The sequence below is a fragment of the Abrus precatorius genome, unplaced genomic scaffold (assembly GCF_003935025.1).
Source record: "Abrus precatorius isolate BTA unplaced genomic scaffold, Abrus_2018 Scaffold9, whole genome shotgun sequence".
Classification (NCBI taxonomy): domain Eukaryota; kingdom Viridiplantae; phylum Streptophyta; class Magnoliopsida; order Fabales; family Fabaceae; genus Abrus; species Abrus precatorius.
Window position 1 is genome coordinate 4,045,940 of NW_020874439.1, and position 13,056 is coordinate 4,058,995.

The 13,056-nt window shown below is 31.5% G+C and overlaps 2 protein-coding genes across 5 annotated transcripts; one reads left to right on the forward strand and one right to left on the reverse strand.

The window, feature by feature from the left end:
- The first annotated feature begins 454 nt into the window (after nt 1–454).
- LOC113850351 (annexin A7-like) lies at nt 455–3,356 on the forward strand. Of its 3 annotated transcripts, none has more exons than XM_027480863.1 (3): nt 455–521; nt 1,662–2,015; nt 2,742–3,300. In XM_027480863.1, exons 2-3 carry the CDS (start codon nt 1,673–1,675, stop codon nt 2,954–2,956), a joined length of 558 nt encoding a protein of 185 aa, XP_027336664.1. In that variant the 5' UTR covers nt 455–521; nt 1,662–1,672; the 3' UTR covers nt 2,957–3,300. The 3 variants fall into 3 exon arrangements, with proteins under 3 accessions (XP_027336664.1, XP_027336663.1, XP_027336665.1); XM_027480862.1 differs by having other exon boundaries at nt 498–618; nt 2,742–3,356; XM_027480864.1 differs by lacking the exon at nt 455–521 and adding an exon at nt 737–925 and having other exon boundaries at nt 2,742–3,301.
- A 6,322-nt stretch (nt 3,357–9,678) lies between these two features.
- LOC113850467 (probable DEAD-box ATP-dependent RNA helicase 48) lies at nt 9,679–12,260 on the reverse strand. Of its 2 annotated transcripts, none has more exons than XM_027481025.1 (2): nt 12,128–12,260; nt 9,679–11,286 (listed from the first exon to the last, which is right to left on the reverse strand). In XM_027481025.1, exon 2 carries the CDS (start codon nt 11,244–11,246, stop codon nt 9,921–9,923), a length of 1,326 nt encoding a protein of 441 aa, XP_027336826.1. In that variant the 5' UTR covers nt 11,247–11,286; nt 12,128–12,260; the 3' UTR covers nt 9,679–9,920. The 2 variants fall into 2 exon arrangements, with proteins under 2 accessions (XP_027336826.1, XP_027336825.1); XM_027481024.1 differs by having other exon boundaries at nt 11,956–12,239.
- Nucleotides 12,261–13,056: the final 796 nt, after the last annotated feature.

The following is a 13,056-nucleotide window of genomic DNA, read 5'->3' on the forward strand; positions in this document are numbered from 1 at the left end:
ATTTTAAAAAAATATTTTTAGTTTTCATTCTGTAATTATTGTCGATAGCACATTGATTAATTTTTTTATTTAAAAAATTAAAAAGATGAGTCGTACAGTTTGTTGTCCCCGCACTTTTTAGCGCCATTTATCCATTTTTGATTATTCTTTGGAGCAAATAATTTTAAAATTTTAAATTATGGAAACTTACCTGAAATATCCTAAAATTTAATGAAATTGCACGCCGAAGATTATCCAAAACGACAGGGGAAATCTACAACCTTTAACAATTAGGGTTCGTTACTCTCTATTGATGTGTCTCCAACACTGTTTTTATTTTATTTTTAGGTCATTTTCTGTTATTTTAGTAATCATAATAATAAAATACAATATCTAAGTGTCCACAGGAAAGAAAAGGAAAAGAATATTTAACGTTACGTTAGTACAAAAATAAAAATGATATTCCATGTTATTACGTGGAGCTCATAGTAGTCGTCAATAAAAAGCAACCGCGTCAAAGAAACGATAAAGTATAAAAATAGGTAAAGTTTCAATTTCTTTATTTACTTTTGTTAACAAATAATTGTTTTCATCACATTTGGAAGATTTTAGAGAAATCATTTACAATTTTCCATTTGAGTAAGTATGAATCAAATTTTTATTTTATTTTTTGTGTGTGGCAATGTGTTCTGATTTCAGTTTGGTTTGACAGACATGTTATGATTCTTTCTTTCTTTCTTTCTTTGGTAAATTTCAATATCTTTGTTATCAGGATGAACTTGGTTGTCCTTGATTTTTGGATTGCACCAGTAATGGTCTTTGTTTTTATTTATTTTTTCTCGGATTCTCCCTTACACTTTGGCTTAATCATGATAAAAGAAACGTGGGTTTGATCAAATTGTTCCCCTGCTGCATCTTTGCTGAACTTTGATTGATTCTGAATACGGTGATGAACCTTGTTCTGCATTTCCCTTAAGGGTTTGGTGGATATTTGATATTTTGGCAGTATTTATCTCCTTTTTGGAGAAATAGGAAGGACTGGAAGAAATGAAGGGTTGAAAATGGATACTCTTTTTTATTTTTGGTTTTTTAATATCTTTCCTTGGTGTTGTTTGGAATGAAGTTTGAATTTCTCATAGTTTTTTTTCTGCAAAGATAAAAAGTACCAATCAGTGAGTGTAAATTGAAAATACATAAAAGGTGGTTTGTGGTAAATGTGCTGAGGCTGTTTACTGGTGCTCTGGGTGCACTAGACTTGATTCTCTGATTATGGTGCTTCTTAAATAATCTTGGATGCATTTTGCTCATTTAGGAAGAGGGTTGGATATCAACGTGACAGCTTTGTATAGCTATAGACAATTTCTATTTTGGGTTTGATTTGAGTAACCCTGTACTTAATACAAATAAATATATTTTGTTACATATATATAAAAAAAGAAGGCACCAATCAGTCCTCATGCAATAAAATTGCTTTGTCCATGATATCAATTATCTTGATCATGTGTAAATTACTGTTTTATCAATAAAAAAGGCACTAGAGTTAATTGGATTTTTCAATTGGTTCTTTTATGACAATTATGGAGCTGATTCCATTTGATTCTGCAGTCTTTTAATGACTGATGTGATTTTATTTGGATGGCAGTTTTGTAAACTAAGAATCTTTGTCTTTGTTTTGGTCATAGGTTGAATCAACATGAGCAATACTAAACACAAGAATGATGATGACTCTAGTGAGAGAGGTATCTTTTCAGGCTATCCATCAGCACCTCCATATCCCCCTCCACATGGATCATACCCACCACCAGGGTATCCACCTCCAGGAGGCTACCCGCCAGCAGCGTACCCGCCACCACCATATCCACCTCATGGAGGATATCCACCTTCTGGTTACTACCCTTCAGAATATCCACCACCTGCATATCCACCTCCAGGAGGGTATCCTCCTCCAGCTCCTGGTTATCCTCATTCAGGATACCATCCACCATCTTATCCTGCTCCACATGGCTATCCACCTCCTCCACCTCCATATTCTGCAGGTACACTTAACAATCCTAATTTGTTGTGGAGATTATTATATGTATGGTTATGTTTGAAATTGAATTACTACGTTTCAATATTCTCTATTGTCATGTCAACACCATCACCAACAAAAGATTATTCCACTTGGTTTGAGCTAGCTACATAGATCAATTCACACTGTTGGTTCTATCAAAATTTGCATATTTAAATATGTTTTTAATTCCTGAAAAATTAACCAATTGTGATTTAGTTCCTGTAAATGCATTTTTTCATTTGATCCTTAATTTTACAAAAATGTAAGTTTTTAGGTTGAGTTAGTTTTGCTCCATTAAGTGGTGATGTGGCAAATGAATCATTGACACGTGAGATAACCTAATTGTGTCACATCATCACTTAACAGAGCAAAACTAATGGCAAGGACTAAAAGCATGTATTTTCATGAAAACAGGGATCATGTGAATATTTTTTTTCTATAGGAACCAAAAGCAAAATTGGCTAATTTTTAAGGAACAAAAACCATGCTTTACCCAAAATTAAATTTTCAGCTATTTCATTTTGGTCAAGGTTGTAGTGGGTTTCTTCTAATGCTTTCTTGCATGAGTTATATTCAAGCCAAACTTTGTAAATATTGCATCTTTGTATTACAAAGTAACTGGCTTCTCACACTATATAATAATTCTGGAATTGGTAGGACTATGATTTAATTTCAACGTGCACTTAAGTGCTGACTTAATCCTATATAGGGCGTGGCGCTGGTATGGGAGGATTGTTGGCAGGAGGTGCTGCTGCTATGGCTGCTGCATATGGGGCTCACCATCTTGCACATGGATATCATCGTTATGGACATGGAGGTTATTTTGGTCATGGAAAGTACAAGCACGGGAAATTCGGCAAGCGTTGGAAGCATGGCAGGTTTGGATTTGGCAAGTTTAAGCATGGTTGGAAAAGATGGAAGTGATGCTGTGGCCAATAGATTAAATATATAATTCTGAGCATGATCATGAAGGTTGAATTGTGGGATGAATAATGTATGCTATGGCAACACATTGCACTTTTACAATGACTGCTTTAGGTTCGTTGCTCCTTATTAAATGTGTGTGGCTTTTGTACATACAGGAATTCATATCCTGAATTATTTAGATTGTTTTCTCACAATTGTCCACTTCACCAATGCCTTATAGTTGAGATAACAGTTCAGTAAATTTGACAGATAACCTACAAAACGTTTGTCACTTGTCAGTAATAGAAGTTTTACCGTAGAGTAACTTGTATTCCAATATGTCCTTTTGAACTTTTGTGAAGGACAGTTTCCATGAGACCATGAAACTAATTATCTTAAGAAAGATTGTTATTGTGGGCTATTTATGAGAAGCTCCATTGGTGGATTAGAACATCTCTGTGGTAAGGAAAAATTAGGCATTTTGGTGGTAAGTCTGTAAACAAGGAAAGCAAAGCCTTGGAATTTGAGTGAACGTAAGCGAGTTTTTAATTGAATAGCACTGAAAGATATAGCATTGAAATCTAGATATAATTATTTTTAATTGAATAGTTTGGTAGTTTCTTTTTCAACCAGTAGAAAAAAACAGGTCAAAAGCCTAAAGAATAATAATAATTTTGTTTTTGTCTAGACCACAGATATCTTTTATAAGAGGCAATTTTGTTCAAATTAAGTAAAACTACCGGAAAACAAAAAACAAAAAAAGAAAGATGAATAGTTTAATACTGTGTAATGAGATTAAGATTTGACAATTTGTAGGTTTATAGGATATTTTATTTACCGTTTATTATGGTTTATCCTAACTAACCAATTGAGATTCTTTTAATAATTATTCAATATATTATTAAATTGCAAATTATTCATATTGGGACAATTAGAGAAATACTGCAAGAAAAAAATATGAGAAAATACATAATAAAGAATTTTAAGGTTTGAACTTGAACCTTAAGGATTATCACATCCAATGTATTTTTGCAATAATTTTGAATATCTCATAGAGAATCGTAAAGTGGTTGATCTCGATAATATTCTTATAAAAGTTTGAAAAAATTAAAATTAAAATGATTCACTAAGCTTTTTGATGAGATTTTTGAAATCTAATAAAATGTCAAATGAATAAAGGAAGAAACATTTTAGTTTTTATATATAAGAACAAGGGTGATATTGAAAATTGTATAAACTATAGAAAGATTAAACTTACGAGTTACCCTGTGAGGTTGTAAGAAATAGTGTTTGAACATAGGATATGAGAGGAAATTGAGATTGCAAAAAATCAATTCAATTTTATGTTATAAAGATCTACAATAGAAGATATATATCTTTTATGAAAGATGATAGAAAAATATCACTACAAAGAAAATGACTTACATATATGATTTTTATTGACTTAGAAAAGACATATGATTGGGTACTAAGAAAAATGCTATGAAAGGCTTTAGAAAAGAAAGGGATCAATGTTAGTTTAGCATATATTTAGGCTAATATTTGGATTATACAAGATAAGTATGAGTAGATAACTACAAGTGTGAGAACTTTTAGAGGCGTATTTAAGGACTTTCCAATTAAAATAGGCTTACATCAAAGTTCCACTTTAAGCCCTTACTTTTTTAATCTAGTCATATATGTGCTTTCAAATGACATATTAAAGATTATCTCTGAGTGCATGTTCTCTATAAATGATATAATATTAGTTAAGGATTCAAAAGAAGAGATTAACATTAAACATGAGTTATAGATGAAGACTTTAGAATCTAATAATTTTTGCTTGAGTAGAAATAAGACAAAGTATATGCATAGGTTTAACAAAAAAATAAGATAAAGATCATGCTTTGAAAGTTAAAATTAGATATGATATTATATCACAAGTTTTCAGTTTTAAGTACTTAGGATCAATCATGCAAAATAATGAAGAAACTAATGAAGATGTTACTTATTGAATACAAGTTGAATGGTTAAAATAGAAAAAAGCATTAGAAATTATTTATAATTGTAAAATATTTATAAAAAAATGACAGTTTTATTAGAACGCAATACAACTAGCTATTTTATATGATTGTAAATATTGAATCTTAAAAAAAAGGTAAAAATAATATAAATGAGAATGTTAAAGAATCAAATAGATACACGAAAAAGAATAAAATATAAAATAATAATATACGAGATATTATTAAAATAGCATGTACAGTAAAAAAAATAATTAAAAATTATTTAAGATAAATTAGTCACGTAAAAAAAAGATATTTGAAAGGATTAATAAAAAATAGATTGCATGACTTTTAAAAGAAGAGATAATGAAAACTCAAAAAACCTTATTAAATAAGATATTTTGATTAATTATATTTATAAAATTTTAATTTTTAACTGAGTTGAATAGTATGACTCATGTTGTTGATATAACTTATGAATTAGAATAGTCAAAGTGAATATAACGCGTAGGGTAGAATTGAGGTGGGTGAGGGAAGACCAAGAAATTGAGGCAATGTTTCTCCAATGCGTAAAAGGGCAAGCTAGTTAAGCCAATGTAAATTACAGGCTACAGGCCACACTAACATTGGCCAACTCAGAGACAAAAATTATAGTTTAAAAATATTATAAAAATAAGTTAATTTATCTGTGTATTAAATGTATGAATTAAAAATAACAAAAGGTGCAACGTATTAGAATATATGTGAGAATCTAATATATGACACGTGGTGGTAGTGGCAGAACAGCATATGCGTGACACGTGATACACTTGTGTGCAACAATTTCCAAAGGTGGCACTCATCGATCATGGACATACAACATCATTTTTATTACTTATCACATTTTGAATATTATCGACTATCATGTTCAACAACTCTTGAAACCATTTTTTATTTTTCAATCATTTTTTTAAAACTAGTACCACTTGAGTGTGATATGCATCACATGTTAATGTTAGTGTATTTTCACTTTTATTTTTACTCTGATACACTATTAATTTAAATAACCAATATTTATTATTAGTTATAAATTATTATTATTTTGATAAACAATTTTTAAAATTATATTATTGTAGTAAAAAAAGGAGAAGAAAAAAAATAGGTACCATGTCATAACTAAGAAGTACGTTAATAACTAAGATTCAGCTCCCTTCCAGTTATGACAGAGATATGACATCCAGTTTCATTTTTGTTTAAACAAAAATAGACTTGCTTAAGTGAAAATGCAAAAAAATGATAATTAAAAAAAAATTAACTTAAATAATTTTTTTTATTTAAGCGAATATTACAGATTTATTTAAGCGAATTATTTTGTCTTAAATAAATTTTGTGTATTTGAAGATATGATGGCGGGTGTGAAGAAAGAAAGGACTGAGGATAAATGAAGATAAGAAAAGCGAGTGGTATAAGGGTGGTGGTAGTGGAGGGAGAGAAGGTTGGAGAGTTGAGTATGAAGGAAAGAAAGAGAAATATGTATGGAGTGGGGTGAGAGTGACAAGAGAAAGAAAAGTTAGTAGAAGGAAGAGAGAATTGGGAGAGGAAGAGAGAAGTTGAGTATGAAAGAAGAAATAAAGTTGAATATGGAAGTTAAAAAGAATTGAATATGAATGTTGAAAAGAGTTAAATATGGAAATTGAAAAGAAAATGTTAAATATGAGAAGGAGAAGAATAAGAAGGAAGAAATAAAATTAGTTTAAGCTAAAACAAATTCGCTTAAACTAATTTTGTTTAAAAAAATTTGTCATTTTTTATATTTTTGCTTAAATAAGTCTATTTTCACTTAAGAAAAAATAAAACTGAATATCCAGTTCTTGCCATAATTAAAAAGGATATGGATCTCAATAATTAGAAATACAGTCATGCACTATACAAATAGTTGAATTTTTTTTTTAAAAATAATTTAATACTACAATTCAATTAACAACTCAACAGATCAAGTAAAATTTGTATTTCATTATCAAATAATATGAATTTAGAGTGATGAAATTTTCACAAAACATTTTTTATTCAATGATGGAGTGGTTGAGACTATCTATCGCAGACAGTAGGTTGCAATTGATTTTATCCAAACATAAAAATCCAAAAGATGGGGATAAAAAAAAAGGAAAATATGAGTAGTTGATGTTTATGATCGGTGCTCATTTATGAGTCTTTATGAAGAACTAAGTATTTTATTTGAGGAAGTTGTAAAGGAAAAGAGCAAAGGAATAAAACCAAAATGCGTCACGTAATCGAAAACGTTATTATGGCAAAGGTGTATTGATTGAACAGCTACACAACACTACTAACTTACCCTTCAAATTTTATATAAATATAAATGAAAGGATAGATAAATGGATATGAAACAGTCTTAAAAGTTATGCATGAATTCTCAATTAGATTCTTAAATATATAAGGTCTAACACGTCACATTACTCCATGTGTATTATATTAGAGTTAAATATATTTTCAGTTGTTTAAAATACACTGTATTGTTAGTTCCTACAATTTTTTTTGTCATTTTAGTATCTATATTTTTCAAAATTATTGTGTTTTTTTTCCTAGTCGACATCAATTTTTTTATCACATATCACTTGTTCATGGAGTCACATCTAAAATGTAAGAACTATTATGATAAAAAATTATAAAAACTAAAATCAGAATGCAATATATTTTAAAAATAAAAAATATATTTAAACTTTAAAATTTCATTATTTTCAACTAACTATATTTTAATACACGTCTGAGTAGTGTGACCTAACAACCATTGCCATACATCAGGTGTGCTTAAGGATTATTTAACTTGTTTAATTTTGTCAATTTGTTATTGTTAATTTCAAAGGATAGGAACGTGGCAAATAGACAAATAATAAGTAACGATTCAAGAATCACATGGAGTAATACATGATATAAAATGCAAAGTATAATGATATTTGTTAGTTTGACTAACAAGGAGTTTAAGTTTCCTTAAATACTGTCTCAGTTAAAGTCTTATGAATGCAAATAAATAAATAAATAAGGGATTGTGAGAGCCTTACCTCTTAAGTCTCAGTAACGATAAGGAAAAAAATGCTTTGGTCCATTATCTTTGCACCTCATGCCTCCAAAAACAGGCGAGAATAGTTGATAATGCAGCCTTTGCTGAAATTATGTTAAGCCAATAAGTTATTTAATTGTTCCCACTGCAAATTTTGCACACTGCTTTATATATATTTTTTGTTAACAAATTAGTAAATTGCTGTCACAACTGAAAGAAAGTTCTCAAGTGGCTAGTTTGGGGGTACCTTGGATAGGCCCAAGTGGCATTGCCCATAGACAAGTTTTACTTTATATTTATATTAATTTACATATATATAATTATTTAAATATTTCTTTTTACAATTTAAACTAAAATATATGTTTCCCTCATATCATTTTTTTCCCCTATCCCTTTAAGGGCCATTAGCATCTCAACTTTTTGTGCAAACTCTGGAATGGTTATTAACATCACGTGCCACATCATACTTTCTGAAACGCACACTGTAGAAACAAATTGAAACTTAAGTGGCCCCTCATTGGTTATGGCATTTACCTCTTCATTCCATCATGACAGTGGCATAATGAACATTTCCCTATTATCACAAAAAACAGGATGATCAGCTGGAATTGAGGAAAAAGGCACAATAGTGCAGGGGTATCAGTAGCACACAATGGATAAGTATTCATATTGACAAAGCCAATAACCAGCACATGTTAGAACTATTTCAAAGAAGTATACATATAATCTTGAAACAATTGAAGAAGAGTATCAAATAAGCCAGCCCTTGATACCCCTCTTGCATTTACCTTTGTAAATTCTGAGTAAGCCATTATAAATGTGTTCACCATCAAAATATACAAAGCATTTGTTTCCCCACGCCCATTGTTTCTAATGGCTAGTTTGTTACAGCGATTCCCTCTCTCATCATTGCACCCTCTTGCTCGTCCCCCTTTAACTGCTGTTTCCACCTATTATTCCCTGTTTTTAACACACATTCCAACCTCTTCCCTTATTTATTCTTGCATTCAGGCAAGGTACGCGACAAGGCTGGGTATTATCTATGTTGAAAAATAAGATTGTGCCATCAGTGAACTGAAAAGTAAATGATACTGAGCTCTGAGATCAAAATTAAAGACTTAATAAATAAATGGCAGACACCTTCATGATATGCGCATTCAAAGGTTGCAGGGAGTGGCTGCATTAACAAGATGTGGACATTACTGCTAGATACAAGCTTCATGGAATGATCACATGAACACTGAATAGAAATCGTACTAAGATTATCATCTTATATACAGATCCCCATATGTCACATCTAGCTATCTATACATTCCAAACATCTTCAGTCTCTACAGGAGCTATGCTCAAAAACAGATTCAGAAGAAGCCCCTGTTCATCAATTCAGCCGGATTGGACTCTAACATACAAATACCACGTTAATTTTCCAGAATCAAATGGAGTACACAAAAATCTTCATCCATCCAGGACAAATTTTATTTTATAAAATTTCAGTTACTTTTTAAAATTAAAATCAGTATGTTTCAAACACCGAACTTATAAGAAAGACCCCAAAAGTCCATCCCATGTTAATGAAGTACTTGTCACTTGATATGCAAGATAAAATTTCTACAGGCCACAGTTAATTGCAAGCAGCAAGAACACATAAAAAAATGCATTTACTTAGCTCAAAAAGAATTAGTTAAAAAAAAAAAGACTTTGAGTTGAAATTTAATGTATTCATTTGAGATTCAAATATAATATATACAAAATATACTTCAACAAGATGACATCACATTTGACTAGTTCTAGTCTAGTTTCAATTTGCCACATTTGCAGATCAGACATAAAATTAAGCTGACTAGAAAAGGCCTTCCAAAATGACATTCACTCTCGTAGACAAAGCATCAGTCATCATGCATGAGCAAACTTTTTGCCAATAACAAAATTTGTTGACTTGACAGTTTTACCAACTTGTTGAATCGGATTGCTCATTCTTCTGCTGGAAACCGTAACTCCCATCTTGTTGCAAACCCATATCGTAAACTTCAGAATTTGCACCTCTACCTCTTGGTGAAGCATAATTTGAAGTTCTGCTAGTATATTTTCCTCCCCTTCTGCCTGCAATGGAGTTACTCCTTCTATGTTTCCTGACAGAACCAACTCCCTCTGAATACAACTCATTAGACCCATCACCATCCTTTGAGACAACCCTCTTTCCATACTCCTTCCTCCTCAATCTGCTTCCATCAGATCTATCAACATCCATGGATAAATCCATCCTTCCACCCCCATCATCCCTCAATCTGCCATCAAAACTTACTCCATTCCTTCCAAAACTTGAAGAAGGAACAGAACGCCCTCCATCACCAGCCCCATCAACACCCTTTGAGAAACTCCTACTTCGATTCCCATTTTTCCTCCTTCTGCCATCAACACTCACCCCATTCTTCCCATAATTCAAAGCAGAAGAACTCTCTCCATCTCTGTTTGTAGACGAACCAACATCCTCAGCCAAAAACCGCCTTCCATTCCCATCTTTCCTGATTCCACCATCAACACTCCTCCCATAGCTCATAGGAGAAGAAGAACACTCTTCATCATCAGATTCATACTCAGACCCTTCATCAACATTCCCCTCGTTGCTCAAACCTCCATCAAAGTGCATTATTTTCCCTCCATAACTCAAAGAAGAAGAACACTCTCCCCCATTAGACCCATCAACACCCTCCGTCACTCCATCTTCTTCCACAAGAGCACTGCCTTTAACCAACCCATACCCATCAACCTTCCTATAAGGCTTGACACTATGAACAACCCCTTTAGGGAAGAACCTTGCAGAGGGCAACTGATCAGGGGTCTCAAACAACTGAGGCCCATCCTTCTCACTCCACAAATCAAAACCCCCAGGCTTCTGAAACCTATCAGCAAGAACCTTAACCTGTTCATCAGCATCAACAGAGAACAAGTTGGGGGCTCTCTCAACAACCTCCCATGGCCTCTCCAACTCAGACACCGCAGCCTTCAACTCAGCCCTTTTCCTCATCTCATATATCTGCCTCTCACGGCTCAGCCTCGCCTTCAGAAGCTGCTTTGCCTTCTTTGCCTGCATGCGCTTCCATTGCCACTTCGATACCCCTCCCGGGAAGGTTCTTGGACCCCCACCCATGCGGATTATGGTGCTCACATTTGAAGGCTTCTTGGTGGGGATTTCCAGGAAGTGGTGTTGTGGGGTTGACAAAGATTTGGAAAATGAGAGTTGGTGTGGCAGGTTGGGGAGTAACAGATTCATTTGGGTGGCAGCAAAATATCTTTTTTCTTTAAATTTTTATCTGAAAAATAAAATCAACATAACGTAAGCTATGAAGCAATTCATTCAAGTACGATAGAGAATATTATGAGTTCTTTGTGAAGTATGAAGAGAATCTCTCGAAAAGGAATACTAACTTGAAACATAAGTACCACAGTTCATCTCTACACAAAAGTAATGCTATATCTTATTTCTTCCTATTTTGGAAATCTGAGCTCAAAATATTTAAAAGCTTGTCTCCTTAGAGGTTCCTTGTGCAACATTTATAATTCTAACATTGCTTAGGAACAAGAAGTCCTGTATGCCATACATTCCTCTCCTCCTACTAGAGATTACAATCTGTATCTATCATTTATGACATTGGATTTCCCTATCTTGGTAGACATTACAATCTGTATCTATCAAATCAAGTCTCAATGAATTAGGCATATGGAAACCGATGAAAATAAGGTGCGTAATTACATTCCAGTTTAACATACATTGGTACGAGGACATGAACTTCACAACTCAATAGTGAATATATTGATTTATGCATGTAAAATTACTATTAAAATCGGTTAAAGCATAAAAATGACAATTTAGTAGCAAGAGACTTGGTGCCTAGGTGGTCGCTCTTCTCCATTTTACACCCAAATCAATGATAACAACATTCAAACATATTTTCACCTCAATCAAAAGTGATACACGATACCTGCTACATCAATTCATCGTGAAGTTAGACACCCTAACCATTCTTCCATAAGATTCAAAACATACAAACCCCACACCACAAGCTTATTTCTAGTTCACTTAAATCCCTTTAGAACTTAAATGATAGAGTTTTGGTTGAAGTAAAGGATTAGAATCGCTCTTCAAATTCAAACCTTAATGCTCAAAGTGCAAACTCTCCTCTTCCTTCCAATTGTCTGTGACAAGAGCAAGGAAAGAGACGAAATTGTTCAGATTTTGTTATCTCAGCTTCTTCCCTTTGCCAATAAGTCTCTCCATCTAATCCTTATACTATTAAATTCCCCTACTTTTCTTATATCTTCCGATTCTTCCCCCATATATTTCTCTAATTTCAATTTTCAACTTCACCTTATTTTTAAAAGGTTTTGCTATTTACATCACTCATTTTTTTTAATTATATTATTTAGAATTTTTATTCTAAAATTTTTATTTTATAAATAAGAATTATAAAAAAATCTCATTTTTTTTTAATTTTAAAGATTACACTTTTTTTAAAATAAAAATCCTATTCATTTCATTCTTTTCAAATTAAATCATACATCCTAATTTTTTTAAGTTAACTTCATTTATTTTTTTCATCACATCTTTATTAAAAAAAAAGTTATAAAAGTTACACTATATTTTCTTTCCATTACTCTCCATCACTATTGTCATTTGCACTTTGTTGTCCATCAATCATCATGTCATGTCTTTTCTTTGTTAATGTCTATATTTTTTATAGTTAATTATAAAATTATAGATTTTAAAATTCTATAACTATAACTCTTTAATTACAAATCAAAATTTTTAACTAAAATAATTATATAAATGTATATTTTTTAAGTATTTGAGTTACTTTTAATTTTAAAATAAGAAAAATTATTCATAATTATACATCAACTAATTTAAATAAGATTTTGTTAATCTTAGCCTTTAAAGTTACGGATAAACAACTAATACTAGTAAAAATTTATTAGAAAAAGAAATGTTTATTATATTTTTATAATTTTAATATAATAACTATATTTTTTTTATAATTTTTTTATTTATAAATGTTTAAACTCAACTCTAAGAACTTAGGTTA

What these genes read in the sequence shown, in the direction of transcription:
- LOC113850351 (XM_027480863.1), top strand. Translation starts at nt 1,673, where the DNA reads ATGAGCAATACTAAACACAAGAATGATGATGACTCTAGTGAGAGAGGT. An exon ending in TCCACCTCCATATTCTGCAG is followed by an intron (nt 2,016 to 2,741) that starts GTACACTTAACA and finishes AATCCTATATAG; the next exon opens with GGCGTGGCGCTGGTATGGGA.
- LOC113850467 (XM_027481025.1), bottom strand. Translation starts at nt 11,246, where the DNA reads ATGAATCTGTTACTCCCCAACCTGCCACACCAACTCTCATTTTCCAAA.